Source organism: Mustela lutreola, chromosome 13, assembly GCF_030435805.1.
Source record: "Mustela lutreola isolate mMusLut2 chromosome 13, mMusLut2.pri, whole genome shotgun sequence".
Classification (NCBI taxonomy): Eukaryota; Metazoa; Chordata; class Mammalia; order Carnivora; family Mustelidae; genus Mustela; species Mustela lutreola.
Window position 1 is genome coordinate 34,495,894 of NC_081302.1, and position 22,292 is coordinate 34,518,185.

A 22,292-nucleotide genomic window follows, 5' to 3' on the forward strand; every position below is an offset into this window, starting at 1 on the left:
TCATCAGTAGTACATCTTTATTCACTTTATAATACCCCTATGGTTATTACTCTATTCAGGTTCTTCACTTCTCTAAAATTTACTCATCTACACTTTGTCAGGACATTTCATTTTTCTTTCAGTTTTCAAGCTTGTTACCACAGAGCTATATTTCCTTAAGATCTAATTATTCCATACTCATTTTTATTGTTTCTTTTCCTGCTTTCTTAAAATAATTACTACATGTCTTGATTTTTTAGTAAAGCCATTTTTAAGACCATACATTTTCCTCTGGCACAGCTTTAAATGTCTCAAGGATTTTGGTATAAAATATTCTTATGTTCATTGCTTTCTTGTTTATTTTTGTCTCTCTTTGATCTAAAAGATGTATTTCTTAATTTCTCAGTAAGTTTATTTCCCTCAACTTTAAATTATCTCTAGATCTACTAAATTATAACAAAAAAGTAACTATAAAATCTGTACTTAAAAATTTATTATGGAGCATCTGGTTGGCTCAGTTGGTGAAGTAATCAGAGTCTTGATTTCTGTTTAAGTTATGATCTCAGCGTCATGAGATCAAGCCCACATCAGGCTTTGCGCGGAGTATGGAGCCTACTTAAGAGTCTCTCTCTCCCTCTCCCTCTACCCATCCTACGTAACTTGCATGCCACCCACAAAAATAAATAAGTAAATAAATAAATAAAATAAATTACTATTTTACTAAGTGGTCAAGTTTATACATGATTGCTTTGGAAACTTCCCACTGACATGTAAAAATATTCTCTGGTTAAAGAACGTTAAACTTTGTATATGGAAACTAAATCAAAATTATTTACTGAGTTAATTCTTCCAGTCTTTACTTTCTTTATCTATTAAATCCATCCAGTTCTGAAGGAATTAGATTATAAACTTCCCCAGGATCATTATAATTTCATTAAGTTCTTCTTGTTTTTCTAAAATTTTTTTCTTTACAACTACCATTGTTTGATGTGCAAAAGTTGGTGACTGTATCTGGAAATAAGCTAAGGTAAGGTCTCTCATGCGTGATATGATGATACACCATCTTGGCCACTGGGTTCAAAATTGTATTTCAAATACATGAAGCTCAAATACTAGAATCTTAGGATGCTTATTAAAACTGAGTTTCTTAGTTCTGTCTTGGACCAAAATAACCTATGGAAGTATCCATAAATCTAAATTTTAAGAAGTGCTTATATACTTTAAATTTAATATAAAGAGACAAAATTATTGTTTACTAATGAATTTGTGAGATATTCTAGGATAATTATAACTGATAAATATCATCATAAACATGTACTTTTAAGAGGAACTTAAAACTCACCAGTTAAGTAGGATAAAAAAGAAATTTCAGAAAATAATTAACATCCCTGAGTAAAAACCTGAGTAACAAATATGTGTCATACCTCATTTTCGTACAGCTAAAATCAACCGAATTACTCACACATGAATACCTAAAATGAGCCTCAAGGTAATCTTGCAGAATTTTTCTCAACAAAAGTAACTAAGTTTCTAAACAAGGAAGTTATCTTAAACAAAACACTCTTCTTGCTTCCTAGTTACCAAAGTTCTCATAAGAAAAAAATATTTCACCATTTCCTCATGAAACTTTATAACTTCATTAAGGGCAAACTCACTAATGCCCTCATAGTACTGTTAACATTTTTTTCTTTTGAAATTAAAGAAACATATTGAAATAATTCTATAATAGCAAAACAGCTCACACAGTTTAGCTATATACATTAGACCAAAATTCTGACCTGCTATGAAGAGATTTCATAAATAGAATGTAAAAGTACAGTACATATGAAAACACTAAGTACTGTACACAAGTTTATACATATAATACAGCTGAAAATATGCTAAAATTAGACTAATTATTTATACTTATAAACAAACTCTAAACTTGGAGAAGATAAGGCCTATTTTCTAATGTTAGTATCTCAATATTGTTTATAAATTTAATTGCAGATGTGAAAAAAAAAAATTATGAAAAAAGGTCTCAGAAATCCACTTCCTGGCATATCAGGAAGAGTGACTTCTTTTTTAAAGATAGAAAATCTCTTTCTACTAAATTTCTAAAGTAGTTTTCACATCATATCTGCCTGAATAGATTATATAAACAAAAACAGAGTTAACTGCATATTTATGGGGCTTTAACATCTCTGAATATTTTTGTTAGGTATAATTATGAAATCAGTGTAATAATTGAGATATCCTTGATCTGAAGAATACAGGTTATGCCAAGAAAGTTTGTTTTTAAAATTCTTTCTTTCAGTTACAAATATGAATTTTATTAGTTAAAATAGTATTTGATTGGTTTTAGGCAGTGGATATGAAGTAAGGAATATAAATGAAAATAAGGTAACAATGTAACACTTTGGCCTTCAGGTCAAAAATGGCAAGACTTTGAGCAGAGGAAAACTGGTTAAAGACATAGATGGATATATGCTGCCACCGTGTGGTGAAAAAAATTAAGATCATTTTCGAAAAAACTAACCCAATCCAGGAAAAGTCTTAGTTAAGTACAAAACGTCTTCTGAGCTATCAGTCTCAATTCAGAGACATAACAAGTATCTTAGTTTCTCTTAAAAGAAAACCACAGGGACGCCTGGGTGGCTCAGTTGGTTGGACGACTGCCTTCGGCTCAGGTCATGATCCTGGAGTCCCGGGATCGAGTCCCGCATCAGACTCCCAGCTCCATGGGGAGTCTGCTTCTCTCTCTGACCTTCTCCTCGTTCATGTTCTCTCTCACTGTCTCTCTCTCAAGTAAATAAATAAAATATAAAAAAAAAAAAAAAAAAAAAAAGAAAACCACAGTGGAGTTGTCATTATTGCAGTCATTTTGAAGCTATATTTGTTGGCTGCTGTTTTCTTTTTTAAGTTTCCATTAATTTACTACTTGTTCTATGACATAATACTTTCTTGCATTTGTCTCAAGTTTATATTCTTGCAACTCAATCCTCATCTGTATTGTCATTTTATAAATTTCAGTCACATTTTTTCCTAACTGTTGGTGACTTTATCAGGAATTCAATAATTACTAATAAATAAAAAGTACAAACAACCAAAGTAACAGTGTTCAAAACTGCACATTTTGTTAAAGGTCCAGCAATATGTTTTATTCTGCTTTTAATATTTTTCTTAATATTTTAATAGTGCCTGACACATCATCATCCATGTCAGTACACAGACAAATATGGTGAAAAAAAGAGTCTCCCATGGAGCTACTTCTTTTTTTAAGGAGTAAGGGGATCTCGAAGTCAAATATTCTACATTCACAAACTAGATTTTCTCTTTCCTCACTTATGCTTAAAACAAAATTGTAAGGTGGTTCTGCTTCTGGTAATGGCTCTGTTAAGTACAGAGAACAACCATAAGTTCTGGACAAAATTTAAAACAACTACTTCTTCAAGTAGTACAGGAGAGTGACCCAAGTCAGGCAGATTCTGGAGGGGGAGCCCGTTTGCACAAAGAAGGAGGGAATAGCACTGGATTAGTCTCCTGATCTTACTTCTTTTTGTTTGTTTTGTTTTTATGGCTTTTAGCTTGAGGGTAGGCCTACTCTATGCCAAGTTGGATGTATAAACATGTAACAGAAAATCCTTCGCCTTTTTAGCTTGAAGAACCAGAAGACACAGATTGGGCCAACCTAATGTAAGAAGAGAATTCCAGACAAGTAGAGAAGGTAACCTTGACTTCCATGGATAATCTCTGCCAATCTCTGGCTGACCTCTAAACAACACACATGTTAGGAGAGACCCAAGAAGCCATATACTAATGCCAAAAATACTGAACTGAAATTTGCAATGCTGCCCAAGAAAAAGAGTATGCACTTTGAGTACAACCAAGTTAATTTCCTGCTAAAGCAAAAACAATGTAACTGTCTAGGGGAACATAAAGCTAGTCTCTACAACATAAAATCATGTTAGAATCTAAGTTTACTCTATGTTTAAATAAACAATTTAAAATTACTTGACATCTTAAGAAGCAGGAAAATGTGACCCATTTTTAAAAGACAACTAACAGAGGGACACCTGGGTGGCTCAATCAATTAAGCATCTGCCTTCAGCTCAGGTCACCATCCCAGGGTCCTGGGACTGAGTCCCATGTTGGGGAGTCTGCTTCTCCCTCTGCCTGCTGCTCTCCTTGCTTCTGTACTATCTCTGACAAATAAATAAATAAAATCTTCAAAAAAATTAAAAAATAAATAAAAGGCAACTAACAGAGATCAACTTTGAGATGACCCGGATTTTGGAATTAGCAACAATGCTTCAAATGAAGCAGCAATTTAACTATTCTCAATGGTGTAAAGGAAAATATCCTCACAATGAATACACAAATAGCAGAGAAATAAAAACTATAATAAACTGAAGGGAATCTAGAAGTGAAAAATTCCACTTTCATTTTTAAAAATTTATTTATTTGAGAAAAAGAGCACATGTACACACACAAGTTGGGGGGAGCGGCAGAGGGAGAAGAAGTGAGAATCCCAAGCAGACTTTCCACCCCGCCCAACTCGGGGCTCAATCCCATGACCCTGAGATTATGACCTGAGCCGAAATCACGAGTCTGACACTTAAATGACTGAGCCACCCAGGCACCCTGAAAAATTTCACTTTTAAGCATTTACTAAAGAGAAAGAAAACAAGCCCACACAAAAACCCATGTTAAATTTTTGCAGCACCTTTGTTTATAATGTCTCCAAGGTGGAAATAACTCAAATGCCCACCAACTGGTTGATGAATATATCCATACAATAGAATATTATTCAGCAATAAAAAGAAACAAACCATTGATACATGGAAAAAAATGGTCTGGCAATTTCTCATAAAACTTAAGTATGACTGGTGACTGGATGGATAGATATGTGATTAGAACAAGTATAATAAAATGTTAATGGTAAAATTAGGTCATTGATATACTGGTGTTCATTGTAAAATTCTTTGAAGTTATCTTTGCTTGAAAATTTTTATAATGAACTAGAAATACAGTCTTTAGGGCTGGTGACCAATTCTGAATGTGCTAATTTGGGAAATATAAGCTAGGAGGTTATAGAAAACACATAGGTTATAATTAGTCTTTTTATTTTTTGGGATCATCCTCCGATTTGCCTTATTAGTTTTGTATTCGTCTCCCCCCCCTTTTTTTTTTAGTTTTGTATTCTACTACTAAGAAAAATTTCACTATCTCCAAACTCAAGGTTCTCCTCTAGGCTTCCTTTCTAATATAACGTGTTTTTTGTTTTGTTTTGTTTAAGGAGTAAGTTTTTATTGTTGTTGTTGTTGTTTTTAAGATTTTATTTATTTATTTTAGAGAGAGAGAATCAAGCAGACTCCATGCTGAGCACAGAGTCCAACACGGGGCCTGACCCCACAACCCTGAGATTATGGCCTGAACTGAAATCAACAGTCTGACACCCAACAGGCTGAACCACTGAGGTGCCCCTCTAATATGTTTTAAAAGGTTAAGTACTGAGGGGCACCTGGATGGCAGAGTTGGTTAACCGTTCTTCAACTCTTGGTTTTGGCTCATTCATGATCCCAGTGTCGTGAGATCAAACCCCAGGCCAGACTCTGTGCTCAGTGAGGGAGTCTGCTTGGGATTCTTTTCCCTTCCGTCTCCCTCTCTCTCAGCCCAGCCCTCCCTTGGGTGCATGCTTTCTCTCTCTCTAAAATAAACAAATAAAATCTTAAAATCTTAAGTACTGAATAAGATTGGACTTAATAGTTATCTCTGGACAATACTTCTTTTTTCATTTTTCAGAAAGTTTCTTTTATTCCTACTTTCTGGCTTTCATCTTTCAAACACTGAAGAGAAAGCAATTCCCCCAAGAGCTCATGATAATAATTCTTAAGAAGTCTGTCAAAATTTTTAAAACTGGAGCATCTAGGTGGCTCAGTGGGTTAAGCCTCTGCCTTTGGCTCAGGTCATGATCTCAGGGTGCTGGGATCTAGCCCCACATGGGAGGCTCGACAGGGAGCCTGCTTCCCCCTCTCTCTCTGCCTACTTGTGATCTCTGTCAAATAAATTTTAAAAATCTTAAAAAAATTGTTTTAAACTAAAATTTGGAAGTCTGCGAATGGCTTTTTAGAAGTCTACATATTCCATTTCCTATTTCCTCCTTATACACATTTGCAGTTATCACCCAAGTGAAATATTATAATACACAATTTGTTCATTTATATTCATTTATAAAATTATTGTTTTGACCATCTCCTATAGGTTTACACTTGCATAAATATTCAGTATCCTAATCTTCATGCATTCCAAAAGCTCAGTAAGAAGAGCAGTGTGGTTGATCAGTTCGTAGTTATCAAGGTCCTTAGTTTCTAAGGACAGGTAGACAATTTACCATCTCTCAAGCAAATAAATGTACTCTAACTTCTCTATTTGGATAACAAGAGAATACATTTGCTGCACTGTGAAATGCATCCTTGAGGTCTTTTTAAAATTCTTGGGTGAATACTGCCTAGTAAGGTTTTTTTTTTTTTTTTCACATTTTATTCCTCTTCAAAATTGCACAGCACTGTGTATAAGACCCATTTACCTCCCTTAAAAATCCAACTTTAAATATATAAAGACTAAGATGTTTGCTGATTACTATATGAAGATATCATTCAAATAGTATAAAAATTCTGAATTATGACTTATTGAGTATCAGTAACTTCATAGTGATTGCAGCCATTAATACCATGACCTTGTCCCAAGGCTTACTGTGGCACTGTATCGTATATTGAATGAAATAACAGTGCCTTTCTTTGTCAAATTTAGGACAGTTTAGAACCAATGGGCATATTTCATTGGATGCGTTTTCAACCTGTCCACTAAAAACCAAAATATTTATTCCCCTTAGGAAGGAATCCAAGTTTTCTCTCACAATAGTCCAAAAGAATATTTATATTTTTGAACGGATTTAAATTAAGGACACCATTAGAAAAGTTAAAAAAAAAAATCGCCCACTCCATTTGTATGTGATGGGCATTTTTGAGTTTCTCATTGCCTGCTTTTGGCCACCAACAACCCACCTTCTAATTCAATAAATTTTTGATCAACTTCTTTTTTATAAACCTTCCTTTAACAATCATAATTTTCTCTCTCTTCCTTATACATGTTTATAATCATGTTCTTCAGCTGTTTTTTAAATTGAGTTCTGCCTTTTGGTAAAAAGATCATATAAACCACTCAAACCATTGAGAGATAAATGATCGCACTTACAGATAAAATAATTATTATTTTAAAAGCCATTTTGTGCGATATGAAGATAAAGTTCTTTAAAACTCACCAGGAGTAATTAAACCAACAAACACCTCTGTGTTCTAATACTTATTCTCAAATATATAATTACAGAAGCCTAGATTATGGGCTATGCCCCAAACACAGATGGCTCTTTTTATCATATGGAGCACACTGAAGCGGTAAGCCTTAAACACAAGTACATCTGGTGTCCAATAGCACTGCTTATGCTGCTGGTTAGCAATTAGATGAATGTCTTTCTAATGTTCTTGACAATGAAAAACTTTCTGTGGTTTACAATGTAATTTTATGTATATTAGTTGTGATTTCTCTCACCTTAAAAACAAAACAAACCCTGGGGCAGCTTGGGTGGCTCAGTGGGTTAAGCGGCTGCCTTGGGCTCAGGTCACGATCCCAGGGTCCTGGGATGGAGCCCCGCATCACGTCAGGCTCCCTCTCAGTGGGAAGTCTGCTTCTCCCTCTCCCTTTGTGTGCTCACTCCCTCTTTCTCTTCCTCTCAAATAAATAAATAAATCTTTAAAACAAAACTAAAACTCTTTCCCTTCACCCTGCTTTCCCTGTCATCTTCAGCCCTAGCCCTTCGTTTCCCTATTCAATCAAAATCCCAGAGAAAGAGCTGCCTAGAATTGTTTCCAATTCCTTTTCTTCCATTTACTCTTAAACACACTCTTGTAATCAAACTTTTGATCTCACCAACTCCAACAAAACTACTCCTGACAAGGTTATCAATGACTCTGTTAAATATGTGATTTCTCAGACTTCATCTTACTATACCTGTGGATAGCATTTGAAATGACTTTGGACTCTCTTTCTTGACAGTTTTCTCCTTTGGCTTCTGGGACATTGAAATTCTCTTGGTTTTCTTATCTCGGTGATAAATCCCCCTCCCTCATCCCACTGGTTTAATACTGAAGTGCTCTGGAGCTCAGGCTTTGGCCCTCTTCTCTGTATTCACTCTCTTCTGGTAATCTCATCCTGGTTTTAAATACTATCTTTATGTTAACAACTTCCAAATATATAGCTTCCAAAGTTCAGACTTGTATATCCAAGTATTTCCAAATGTAAATCCAATAGATTTCTAAAACTCAGTGTGGCTAAAATTTGAACTCTCTTTTAACCCTAAATCTGCCTCATCCACAACCTACCCATTTCAACTGAATGCAAATCCATCCTTCTAGTTATTCAGTCCCAAAACCTTGGAGTTAATTTGACTCTTATCTTTCTTTCATGTTCTCCATCCAGTTCAGGAATCCCAATATTCATCCATCCATCCAATGATTTTATTTATTTATTTATTTAAAGATTTTCATTTATTTACTTGACAGAGAGAGAGAGCACGCGCATGAGCACCAGAGAGGGAATACAAGCAGAGGAAGAGGAAGAAGCAGGCTCTCCACTGAGCAGGCTTGATCTTAGTGGATCACAGGACCTTGGGATCATGACCTGAGCTGAAGGTAGATGCTTAACAACTGAACCACCCAGGCACCCCTCCTGTCATTCTTTTTTTTTTTTTTTTAAATCTTATTTATTTATTTGACAGAGATCACAAGTAGGCAGAGAGGCAGACAGTGAGAGAGGAGGAAGCAGGCTCTCAGCAGAGCAGAGAGCCCGATGTGAGGCTCGATCCCAGAACCCTGGGATCATGACCTGAGCCCAAGGCAGAGGCTTAACCCACTGAGCCACCCAGGTGCCCCCTTTCTGTCATTCTTACGAAGGCAAAGTTTGGCATCAGGAAGAGCATATGAATTTAGGATGAGCACCAACAGGGAATCATCAAAAGCCCTGATTTTTAAAAATTGTATATATTTGACATATAACATTGTGTATATTTAAGATGTACAATGTGCTAACTTGACATATTTGTATTATAATATGACTGCTTTTGCAGCTATAATTAGCACCTATACCACATTACATAATTACCCATTCCTTTAAGTCTTTGGGGTAACTACATTTTTGTCTCTTAGTAAGCCTGATAATGTAGTACAGTATTGTTTATATTTATTATACTGTGAGATCTCTATGACTTATTTACTACTCATTGTAAGTTTGTACCCTTAAACAACATCAGTCTTGTCCTCTCACTCCCATCCCCTGGTCTTACAGGATTTTTTTCTCCATTAGTGCCCATGGTTCTTGGTCATGTGCTTCAAAGAATAAAGAGGTAGGCCAGACAGACTGGTAGGAAGGAGAGAAAGGTTTTTTGAGCTAAGTGATAATACAAAGCTCCCGAGGAGGGAGGGGACCCTAGAAGGTTGCCTCCAATGGTTCTACTTTTAAAATACATCCAGGATCCAACCAGTTCATAGCCCATACACTTCTATCACCCTGATACAAAGCACTATCAGCTCTCACCTAGATTACTACAAGACGCGTAACAAGTCCCTCTGCTTCCATCTTTATAGCTCTATAGCCTATTCTCAGCAAAAAAAAAAAAAAAAAAGAAAAGAAAAAAACATGTTCTGAGACATTAACAAAGTTCTTTAATACTCTTTAAGGGTCTACTATGTACCAGCCAGAATGATCCTTCTACAATATGTCAGATCATGTCACATCACTTCCCTAAATCCTGCAATACTTCCTTTCACTTAGGGTTAAAAATCAAAGTCCTTACAGTGACTTCAAAAACCCTTTACCTCTCTGATCTTACCTAACTGTTCTCTCACTTCAGTCGTTCCAGTCATATTGGCTTCCTCGTTGCTCCACAAACATCACTCCACAAAGAGGGAACCCGCTTAACCTTTGCACGACCGTTCCTCTGCCTGGGACTTCTTCCTTGAAAACTTCATTGTCTCCCTCAGCTCCAAGTCTTTCTAAACTTCTAACCTCCTCAGTGAGGCCTACTGGCTGACCCTATACAATTCTGAATATGATTTCTTCCCTGCTCTCCATGCAGCACTGATATTTTCTCTTTTATCCTTTGCAGTTATCAACTTCTTCCTCTATGATACACTTATCTATAACGCTTACTATTTGTTTCCCTGTACTCTTTTTTTAAAAGATTTATTTATTCTAGAGAGAGAGAGAAAGAGTGCTCGTCCACGAGTGTAGGGAAGAGGCAGAGGGAGAGACAATTTTCAAGCAGACTCCCCACTGAGTGTGGAGCCCATGAGATCCTGAGATCATGGCCTAAGCTGAAATCCTGAATTGGACACTTAAAACTGAGCTACCCAGGTGCCCCTCCCTGTACTCTTTTCAAAAACAGAATCTCCAAGAGGTCAGGAATCATTGTTTTGTTTGCTGTAGTATCCCAAGTTACCTAGAACAATGCCTGCCACATAACAGATGTACAACAAATATTTACTCCATGAATTTCATTCTAATAATGACTGTATTAGGAGGGTGTTATATATTCTCATCCTATTTTGTAGATGGAGGAGTTGGGGCAGAGAAAGTAAGGAAGACTAGGGGCTGAGTGGGTAAAGAATAAGTTTTCCATCCAATATCATCATGCCACTGTCAAATGCACAGATAAAACTTGATGACAGGTGAATTTTCCAAATATCAGAGCAGTAATAATAAACCATTTAAAAAAAAATCCCCCCGACAAAAATCCTCATAGTACACAGTTAAGCAAAATTTCTTTTACTATTAAATATTATACTTATTGTTCACTATATCCTTATAAGGAAGTCTTTTAATTTAAAAATATTCCTCAGTGTTGGGCAAGCTGACCTGAATTAGCCCTTGACAGACCAGAGGAATCAAACTTTACAGGAGACTTTAATATAAAAGTAATTCTATTCTGGGACGCCTGGGTGGCTCAGTTGGTTAAGCAGCTGCCTTCGGCTCAGGTCATGATCCCAGCGTCCTGGGATCGAGTCCCGCATCGGGCTCCTTGCTCCACAGGGAGCCTGCTTCTCCCTCTGACTCTTCCTTCCACTCTGTCTACCTGTGCTCGCTCTCACTCACTCTCTCTCTGACAAATAAATAAATAAAATCTTTAAAAAAAAAAAAAAAAAAAAAAAAAAAAAAGTAATTCTATTCTGTCTATATCATATTCTCTGAATTTCTAAGACCTATTATTACGTAGACAACACACTGCTTAATTTCTTAATTTCTTTTTTCCTGATTGTGGTTCAATTCTCTGTTTATTAATAAATTATGGAAAGGTTTAAGACAGAGAATTGTATTTTCAGCTGAGAGGTGATAAACCTTTAAGAAACAAACTTGCACATGGGAAGGGTTCAGTGATGGTTAATTTTGTTTTGTTTTTAAATATTTATTTATTTAGGAGTACCCAGGTAGCTCAGTGAGTTAAGCCTCTGCCTTTGGCTCTGGTCATGATCTCCGGGTCCTGGGATCGAGTCGGCCTCGGGCTCTCTGCTTGGCGTGCAGCCTGCTTCCCCCTCTCTCTCTGCTTGCTGCTCTGCCTACCTGTGATCCCCCTCTGTCAAATAAATAAATACAATCTTTAAAAAAAAAAAAAGATTTATTTATTTGAGAGAGACAGAGCACATGCAGGTGAGCTGGGGGAGGGGCAGGTAAGAGGAGAGGAAGAGAAGCAGAATCTCTGCAGAGCAAGGAGCCCAAGGCGGAGATCAATCTCATGACCCTGAGATCATGACCTGAGGCAAAATCAAGAGTCAGACGCTTACCCAAAATTGAGAAACCCAGGTGCCCCTGTGCTGGTTAACTTCATATGTCAACTAGCTATATTGGTCAAATACTATTTTACTTTATTTTTATTTTGGTTGAGAACTATTTAGATCTTTCTGCAAAGGTATTTTTTAGATGAGATTAACACCTTTTAAAGAAGATTTTATTTATTTGAGAGAGAGAGAGAGCACACAAGCAGTGGGGAGAGGGAGAAGCAGTCGCCCTACTGGGCAGGGAGCCCACTGTGGGACTCAATCCCAGGACCCTGGGATCATGACCTGAGCAGAAGGCAGATTCTTAACCAACTGAGCCATCCAGTTAATTCAGAGATTAACACTAAATTAAAAAAAGTCAGGGGGGAGGCAAACCTTAAGAGACAGAAAATTATTAATGACAGAAACTAAAGTGGAGGGGTGATGGGTGGGGAAGGGGCATTAAGGAGAGCATATGTGATGAGCACAGGGTATAAGCCTTACATGTAAGGTAATGAATCATTAAATTCTACTCCTGAAACCAATACTGCACTGTTATGTTAACTAGAAATAAAAACTCGAAACAAAAAAACAAATAACATTTAAATCAATAGACTTTGAGTAAAGTCAATTACCCTCCATATTGTGAGGGTCACATCTAATCAGCTGAAAGCCATACTAAACCAAAGACTGACCTCGTCCGAGCGAGAATTCTGTCAGCAGACTGTCTTTGTACTTCAACTACAACTCTCCCCTGAATCTCCAGCCTTCCAGCCTATCCCATCAGATTTTGGACTCATCAAGCCTCCACAATCTTGTGAGCCAACTCCTTAAAACAGATCTCTCTCTCTCTCCAGATATCCTATTGGTTCTGTTTCTCTGAAGAATCCTAGTACAGGTTTACAAACAAAGCTGCTTCTTTGTTCAAGAGTAATTAGTTAAAAAAAAAAGTTATTAGTCACTAAAAACACTCAGGAACCCAGTGAGTCAAACCAGTGTTACCTATCTATGTTTTCTTATCAATAAAATACTAAAAATGTTATGAGCAAGGCTGAAACAAACAAAAATCTGGAATACAATGTCATTACTGACCCTTCAGAGTTGAGAGATTTGCTCTACTGCACAGTAAAACTATATCACATACTAATGATAATTCTAGAATTACAAAAGTTTTTTTCTCTTTGGCCCCAGGAATCCTTTGTTTAAGAGAAACCAGTCTTAGAATTCCCAATTATTAAAGTCATTAAAAAAGAGGTAGTTTGATATAAACAAGGTTAGGAAACTTTTCCAGTCCTCCTCCTAAAAAATAAGAAATCCTTGAGGGAAGCTAAGGTACCATGAGATGCTACAGAACCAAGTCTGAAAACTCATTTAATTGCCTTGTCCTCAATAAACCCAATGAACACGTCACCACGACTACCACCATCCTGGGCACTTTGCAGAAACAGAGAGTAAATGATTTGGCCAAGGCTATAAAATTAGCTACTAGTTACACTGAGGCCTTCTAAGTTTGTCCCTTACATTTTTTTGCAAATTTTATAAAAATTAAAAGTTATCTTTCTAAAATATGCAAAACACTTTACCTGCACAATGTGGCAGGTTAGCAGAAGAAATAAAAACCCACAACAGAACTTTGTAGAAGGGTTCATATCGGCACATCTGCCTCTTTGGCATCACTCCTGGTGATTTCATCACTCCTATGAGGAGAGGAAGGAAGATGAGCCTTCATTTGCTTTTAATATTGGCTCTACATTAATGACCTAAATAGATTTTGTCCAGCACTAACAGAGTAGCAAATTAGGGTATCGAAATGTAAATTAAATTATAATTATTTATTTTTGGAAATTAGATCTTCGGTAAAAGCTGCCCTTGCAATATGACATAACAGTATTTACATGCAACTTTGCTACAAATGACATTTTTACTTTGAAACAGAAACATGAGCAATTCAATAAAATGAATAGACAAGCAGAATTAGTTCCTCTATTTGACAGAGCAGGAAACATTAAATGACTTGTTCAATATCACACAGAAAAATGAGTGTCAAGACATCATCTAAGGTTCTGAGCCTAATCTATGGGAGTTTGAACTCTAGAAGGGCAGACGCTCCCTCCCCCTCTCCCTCCCTCACTGCTGCCAGCACAGGGCACGGCACCATGCACATCACTGAGGCTGATGCTTACTTACATCAGTACTCATGCTTCAAACAAACATTAGGAAAACTAATGTACTTAATGAAGAGGCAAAATGGCAAATGGACAGTAGCTCCCCGTTCATATCACAAACAAGGCTAATCTGTAATGAAGAACCAAGAATGAAGGAGTTACAACAAAATGCTCAACCATGGGTTAGAGGACAATATCACAGATCTACCCTGTCAATCTTTAAGATGACTATTTCCAATTTAACCTTCACACTGCCTGAATAATAGTGTAGTCAGCATCCCCCAGTCCCATTTTGTTATCACTGACTTTTATATTCCTGCTCACAAATCTTGAGGAACTCCCTAGAATAAAACATGGAGCTTCTTCCCACCAGTGATCAAAATCATACAAACCTCTGTTAGTTGTTTCAAGTGGCCTTTGTTTTCACTTAATTCCTCTGATAGTTCATGCTTTTTCACTTGCAGTTCAGAGATTTCCTTTCTTAATGGATTCACTAGTTCATAGAACCTCATCTTTAAAAACAAAAATCAAATTAATAAGCAGTTTTAGAATCCCAAGTTGCAATTAAAGTTTACTAATTTACAGTACCTTCAATTATGAGTAATAAAAATATTAAGGAAACAAAAGGAAAGCATTAAGTTTTACATTATATGCCTGTATAATCAAGTTTGGTTTGTAATTAACTGACCCTGACTACTAATACTTTATTAAGGCTTAATGTTCATTAAGTTTGCTCAAAGCCCAGATTATCTATACTTCACCCTTGACACAGTCTCTTTCTTCCCATCTATACTCCATTTACTACTTACTTCCCGTCTTCCACCACTGCCCATTCCATCCTAGCTTCTTGTTACTTCCTGAACACATTAAGTGCTTGAGTTTTGCTTGTATTTCCTCTGACAGAAGAATTCTTCCCACATACAAATGAATGGCTCATGTTTTCACTACCTTTAGGTCTCTGATCAAATGTCACCCTATCAGTAAAGGCCTAATTCCTCTGATTAGAAATAGCACCCCCACCTGAAGGCAGTTCCTAGTTTCACTCCCACAGGATTTTCTCCATAGGATTTATGACATTCTACATTTACTTTTAATTTATTGTCTGTCTTGCTCCACTTGAATGTAAGCTCACGAAGGCCAGAATTTTTGCCTAGTTTGTACCCTGCTCTATCTCTTTTGCTGAAACATATGATAAGCCTACATCCTGGGCTCCTGCTGAAGCCCTGTGGCTATCATTGCTGTATAAGGGATAATCAGAAGGGATCTTTCATATCACTACTTCCATTCAGTTCAGATCTCTCCTTCTCACTCATAATTCTCTCAGAGGAATCTGTCTGTCCTAATCTAGTAAAGTGTTCCATCTGACAAATTCCTATAAAATTAAGAAGCCATGAACAAATTAGGAGAGGGTAATTATGTCTATTTATTATAAAGGTATGCAGTCTGCAATTCCTTAATACATTGCTGAGCAGCAAAAGTACCACATCTGGTAAGAGGTAGTCCTCAATACAATGAATTTGTATATGACTGACTAGTTAGGATAATACCGTCTGTAAAAACAAAAGGTAACAAAAAACCTTAACAAACCAGAGAACTGTGTAACTGTAATTTGTAGGCTACTTGGTACCTACTATGGATAAAGTCACGACGACAGCATGTGAGACATCTCATTTGTCTTGAACAATGCACTTTAGACAGAAACAAATATATTTGAGCTATTTGAGGTACTATTATTATTATCAATCCTTTTACATATGAAAAAGTTCAAGCCTTTAAGGGTTAAATGACATCAATAGATCACAAATCAGCAGTTTTCATGTGAGATCCTCTGAGGGAATTCATAAGATTAAAACTATTTTCCTAATAACTAAGAATTTTTTTTTTGTCTGTCTTGCTCTCCTTCTCTTATGCTGTTCAGTGGTATTTGCCAGTGGCTATCTGATATGTGATGAGATCATCGCCTTTAAGGCTAATGGAATGAGTGCTTATATATTCTTGTGTTTTAAAAATGTCTCAGTGCTAATTTTTTTTTTAAGATTTTTAATTTATTTATTTGACAGAGATCACAAGTAGACAGAGAGGCAGGCAGAGAGAGAGAGGGAAAAGCAGGCTCCCTGCTGAGCAAAGAGCCCAATGCAGAGCTTGATCCCAGGACCCTGGGATCATGACCTGAGCTGAAGGCAGAGGCTTTAACCCACTGAGCCACCCAGGCGCCCCTCAGTGTTAATTTCTAATACGGTAAATACTAACAGATATAGCCCAAATATACTTTTCTTCTGTTTAGAAGCTCCTTGGGTTCCTCAGTAATTTTGTGAATGTAAAGGGATGCTGACATCAAAAAATTTGAGACTAAGGCCATAGATAACTCCTATGTGTAGCTGTATAACCAACACGTGACAGATCCTGAAGTAGACCACAAAGATCTCCTTCATTAACTCCTTTTCCATCACACCAACTCCTCTCTCCTCTACTATCCCCACCCCTCGGCAACCACTTATCTGTTATCTCTACAATTTAATTTTGAAAACAATGTAAACTATCAGTTTATGATAAAATGATTCATTTCTATGGACTATGTAGCCATTAACTTCATAGCCCTATTTATTGCTTGACTTTGGAGATCAAAGGTCAAGACCCTTTAAAATTTGGTGATCTGAATACCATTCACCATTTCCAGATCAGGGCCAGAAAATAACAAAATAATTTATTAACTGGGTACTTTGAAGATTATGGCTATTACATAATTAACAAATCTAATTTGAAAATACACACAGTTTTTTAAATGATGCAACACACTTACAGATACATATTCGGGAATAGAAAGCTGGTCTTCAGGAAAATCTTTTAGTTTCACATATTGCTCTTCTGTCAATTCAAGGTCACGCAAGTTTCGGCGAATATCTCCCGCCTTCTCTCTTAGCTGAGTATTTGTCTCTTCTAGTTGCTTCTGTCTCAATAAAATAGTTTCCATTTCTTGTTTCATTAGTTCTTGATATTTTCTACATTAGGAAAGAATTTATGACAAACTTAAAAACATCTTTGAGATTTATTTTCTCAAAATTACCTTTTATATTAACATAAAAACATGAAATAAGCAACTCTCTAGTGCTTTTGGCTCCAGGTAAATGCTTATTTATGTAAGCAGTTAAAAACAAAATGATTCTATACTCATTACTAAATGTGCAACCACATAAATTGTTAAATAGAAAATTGATATTCTTAAAGAGTAATTTTTCCAAAATTCAAATTATAAAATCATACATTTCCCCTCTTAAGATTTAAATTTTATACATCTATCTTGGACCCTACTCATCGAAATAACTTTCATTTCTTTCTATCCAGATACTTTAAGGTATACTGCTTGAAGACGGCAACACTGAACCACTGTAAAAAGTATTCATTCAACCAATGAGGTGATGAAAGGAGTAATCTGTACATAATCATTCTTAACGAATACATGTAGCAGACATTGCTATCATTAGTTGCCTATTTGAAGATTTTGAGCAGGAAGGGACAACTGATTCTCTCCCCTTCCTACTGTATCACATCCATCAACATATGAACATGTTACTTTTTCTACCTTAAAAAAAAAAAAATTGACCCTATTTCACTGCCCCCTCCCTGCTCCTCCACACAGCAAAACTTCTCAAAAGTTGTCTAGACTCACCATCTGATGCCCTTCCTCTTAAACCCATGCCAATTAGGTTTTTATCTTTCTACTGAAATCTCAAGATGGCCAATGACATCCAGATTGCTAATGATCAATTCTCAGTTCTTTTCATCCTTGACCTTATGATTATTTAACACAACTGATCTCTCCCTTTACACACTTTCTTCACCGGACTTCCAAGTCATTATACTCTTGTCATTCTTCTCCCATTTTTCCAGTGGTGTTTTCTCAGTCTCCTTTTCTGATTTGTCTTAATATTAGTACTTGGCTCTCTTTTCTCTCTGTATTTACTACCTTGGCCAAGTCATCCAGTCATATGACTTAAATATATACTCTCTGTATATAATGCCTATATAATGCCTGTATATAATGCCCCCCAGACTTGTATCTCTAGACCAAACTCTTCCAACACCTACATGCAGATATCTAATATGACAACTTGAACTGAACGTGTCCGAAACTGAACTCTTGCTCTTCACTCACAAACCTTTCCCCCTGTGGTTTCCTTATCTTAGTTGACAGCAATTCCACCCTTCCATTTATTTGAACCAAAAATGTTGCCACAATCCTTGATTCCTTTCTCTCTCTCTCTTTTTTAAAGATTTTATTTATTTATTTGACAGAGAGAGACATCACAAATAGGCAGAGAGGCAGGCAGAGAGAGAGGGGGAAGCAGGCTCCTCGCCGAGCAGAGAGCCTGATGCAGGGCTCGATCCCAGGACCCTGAGATCATGACCTGAGCCGAAGGCAGAGGCTTTAACCCACTGAGCCACCCAGGCACCCCTTTTTTCCTCTTGAACCCCACATATAAGACATCAGCGCAACCTTCAAATTATATTAAAAATCCAACAACCACTTTTTACTAACATCGATATCAAGGGTATTATTGCAATATCATCTCAACTGCCTTCTCAGCATCATTTAATCTGAAAACTGCCTTAAGAATTACAGTAGAAGCCCTACCACTGAATGCACTGGTTCCCAAAGTATTGTCCCCAGACCACTGGCATCAGCATCACCTGAGAACTGGTAGAAACACAGATTTTTTGGGATCACCCCAAATCAGAATATCAGAGGGTGGGACCCAACAATCCTTTTTAACAAGACCTCCACGTGGTTCTGATACATACTAAAGTTTCAGAACTGACGGTCTAATGTTATAGTTCCTGGTCAATGGTTAGATAATTTTTTTAAGTATCAGTTAAATAGTGAAATCTTACAAAGAGAAAAGATAAGCACTTCACACATTTACTTCTAATTAGCACACAGAAAGAAGCAATCACTTGTCAGATTTTCTACACAGGGTTCAAATTTTTTAAATACAAAGGTATGCTTTCTTTTTGTGTAAATCATTGTTCCTGGCTGCCAAATTCAATTTATTTACTTAAAAAAGACACTTGGGAAGAAATCTGAGAGGATGCTTTTCTATGGATTTGTTTGTTTTTTTGTTCCCAACTTTCAAATGTCTTGCTTTAACTTAATTTGATGGGTTTATTTTTTTTAGTCACTCACTTTTATTACATTGTTTCAAAGAATTCCTTATAGATTTCATAGAAGGAGCACATCTTTTTTTTCACTCATATTTCTTTGTTTACATAGTTCAGTAAGGATGACTATCATAGGCACATTTGACAGTAAACAAAATGAAGTCTCTGTAAATAATCAACTGAGCTGGGAGAAAGAATGCAAGCAAAATAGAAGATAATTTAAACATGCAGAGTTAAAACGGGCCATGAGATTTAGTGTGCTTTACAAAGGAAATGAAGAAAGGTAAATCCAGACAACAGGTTAAGTGGTGGTGAATTTAGAGAATTTCCATTGTCATTTATGGATCACTTACATCAGCAATGTTTCCTGAATGAATGTTGAATTTTGACTTTATATATATATTATATATAATATATGAATTTATTTATTTATTTTAAAGATTTTATTTATTTATTTGAGAGACAGAGAGAGATCACAAATAGGCAGAGAGGCAGGCAGAGAGAGTGGAAAGCAGGCTCCCTGCTGAGCAGAGAGCCCGACATGGGGCTTGATCCCAGGACCCTGGGATCATGAACTGAGCCAAAGGCAGAGGCTTTAACCCACTGAGCCACCAGGTGCCCCAAATTTTTATATTTTGTATATTGTATCAAATAACCTTTTTTGTTGGTTTGGATATAAAAATTATTACCATCGCTGACTTAAAATTGCTCTATTTTAGCTTACAATTGTATGCATAAATAGGTAACAAAATTACTTTTAATGGCTAAATAGGTATTGCTGTTTTTATAAAACTTTCTTACCTGGCATCCTTTTGTTGAAAAGTCAATTGACTGTCTAATCTCAATGTTAGTAGCTGCTTCTGGTGAAGTGCATCATTAAGTTTCTCTTCTAATTCTTCAATCTTAACAAAGGGAATGAGGTCAATTATATGGTCAACTTTCAAATTTATCACTACAAGATGTCTGAAAAATACTAAACGTTAAATAAAAAAAAAGAAAGCGCTTAAAAGCAACGGGTTAAAATGGATATGGTTCCTCTGCAATGGTTGTATTAACAAATTACAGTCTGTTCATACAAATGGTTTAAACTGCTGCCACATACAAGGGTTTTTTGCCAGGCTGTCATTAAGACTGCTTTTCCTCATAGCCCACTCACTGAGAAGCCCACTAACAACTGGGATTTTATTTTGGTGCCTTACTCAGGTAATTATTTCCTTGTTAGACCCTGCGTTTGTCCTCTTGATCCATACATCTGCAAATGACTACTCCATGAGTGATGTCACAAATGTCCAAGAAACACTAGCCCTCAGCCTCACCTAATCGTATGCTCCTTGCACCTCCCTAGTCTCTGACGCAAAAAATACCTAAGTCATGGTTGATGTCCACTTCTCCCTCAGAGCTTATTCTGATCAGACACCATTTTGTTGTGGTTGTTGTTGTCAAGTCCACTTCATAAATAGCTGTCAAAATGGCTCCATCCCCTTTGTGATCCACTGATAAGTCTTCAGTTAGACCCCTACCATCTCTCACCAGAGTTGTTTCCTTGTGTGCAGTTTTGTCAACCTCCAAATTTATCTTCCTTAATTTCCTTTTAAAAAAATGTTATCAAAAATTTATTTCCCCAGTTTTAAATCCTTCAGAGGATCTTCACTGTTTTCAAAATAAATTTGAACTTCATGGCATAATGTACCAGTACTTCTTGATCTGGCCCTTGCCAGCTCCTTCCTTCTCTGGTCGCTAGCTTAAAAGGATACTCTGTTCCAGGAAAAATAAGTGTTTGCTATTCTTCAAATATGATGTGGTCTCTCTTAAGCCCCCATGGACTTGGGTTTTGTTCTTAGTCTAATTAAAAAATTCTTTTCTTTTCCTTTCAACCCAGGTAATTCTTACTCATCTTTTAAAAATTGATTAATTTAACAGCCAATCTTTAATACATTCAAGTGGATTCCTCTTACATCAATAAATTCCCCGTCTCTACTGGATCATTCCTATCATTAAGTAAACTACTTCTATCAACCACTGAAAAGACTAACAAACAATACTCCCTTGATCACGAACCACTCCCTTTGCTAATGTACCATTTCTCTGCTCACCATCAGAGCAAAACTTCAATATTTTTTCCCGTAATATTCTAGTAAAAGTATTCTGCATCACCTCTTTTAATACTCAGTCCACTCGTAATTTCAGCATATTTATCTAACTTGACAGCATGATTTGACACAGTAGACGACTCTATCCTATTTTGGATTCCATGTTATTTTTCTTCGGTTTTCCTCCTAACCCACTGGCCACTTGTAGGCTTCTCAGGCTCTTCCTCTATTCTATTTATTAATGTTGGACTCCACTTCATGTGGTTTGGGGCCTTCTGCTCTCACTAGATAATGTCATCTAATCTTATAGCTTTTAGTGCCATCTATATGCACCACACCACACAGACACATTCAAACACACATACAGAGTCATAGACTCACCCCTAAACTCTGACAATTCCATTTAGGAGTCTAATAGGAATCTAAAATTTGACATGTTCAAAGCATAACTTACATCTTACCTCCTAGATCAGTCTTCTCCCAGCCTTCCATTTCTCAATAAATGGCTCCAGTAGGTGAAGCCAAAAACTTAGATCTTACATAAGACAATAACCTAATTAACTGTCTTCTACTTCTACCTTATCTGTCCTTGGTCTATTACTTCAGTGCCATTTTGAATACAAATACTAGAACATGTAACTCTAATTGCCTAAAATCTGCTAGTGGGCTTCTCTGATTACACAGTCTAAAGCAAGGGATAATAAACAATGGCAATGGGCCAAATCAAGCCTACATCCTGTTCCTCTACAGGCCATAAGCAAATAGATTTTGTGTTTGTAAAGGGTTAAAAAAACAAAGAATATGTGATAGGCCACATATTTCCTGCAAAGCATAAAATCTTTACTGTCTGGGTCTTTAGAGAAAAAATTTGCTGACTCCTTATCTAAAGTAGAAAAATCCCATTGCTAAGTGATGCTGTGTCACATGACCTTGAAGATCTCCCATTTGTTTTGGGATCATAAATCTCAGTTGAAGTTCATCTACATAAAAAAGGGACCCTGCCATATCCAGTTATATTCCCAGCAACATGCTTCAATAAATGTCTTAAATCAACA

At 36.5% G+C, this 22,292-nt stretch overlaps 1 protein-coding gene across 3 annotated transcripts in view; it reads right to left on the reverse strand.

Annotated features, from left to right (window-relative positions):
* The window catches only part of PIBF1 (progesterone immunomodulatory binding factor 1), a 196,281-nt gene that overhangs the window by 168,377 nt on the left and 5,612 nt on the right, over positions 1 to 22,292 (reverse strand). For all 3 annotated transcript variants that reach the window (XM_059144436.1, XM_059144437.1, XM_059144438.1), the window contains exons 3-5: positions 19,949 to 20,049; positions 16,791 to 16,989; positions 14,383 to 14,502 (exon numbers count right to left, since the gene is read on the reverse strand). In XM_059144436.1, coding sequence (XP_059000419.1) covers positions 14,383 to 14,502; positions 16,791 to 16,989; positions 19,949 to 20,049 — 420 coding nt within the window. The remainder of the gene's footprint in view (positions 1 to 14,382; positions 14,503 to 16,790; positions 16,990 to 19,948; positions 20,050 to 22,292) is intronic.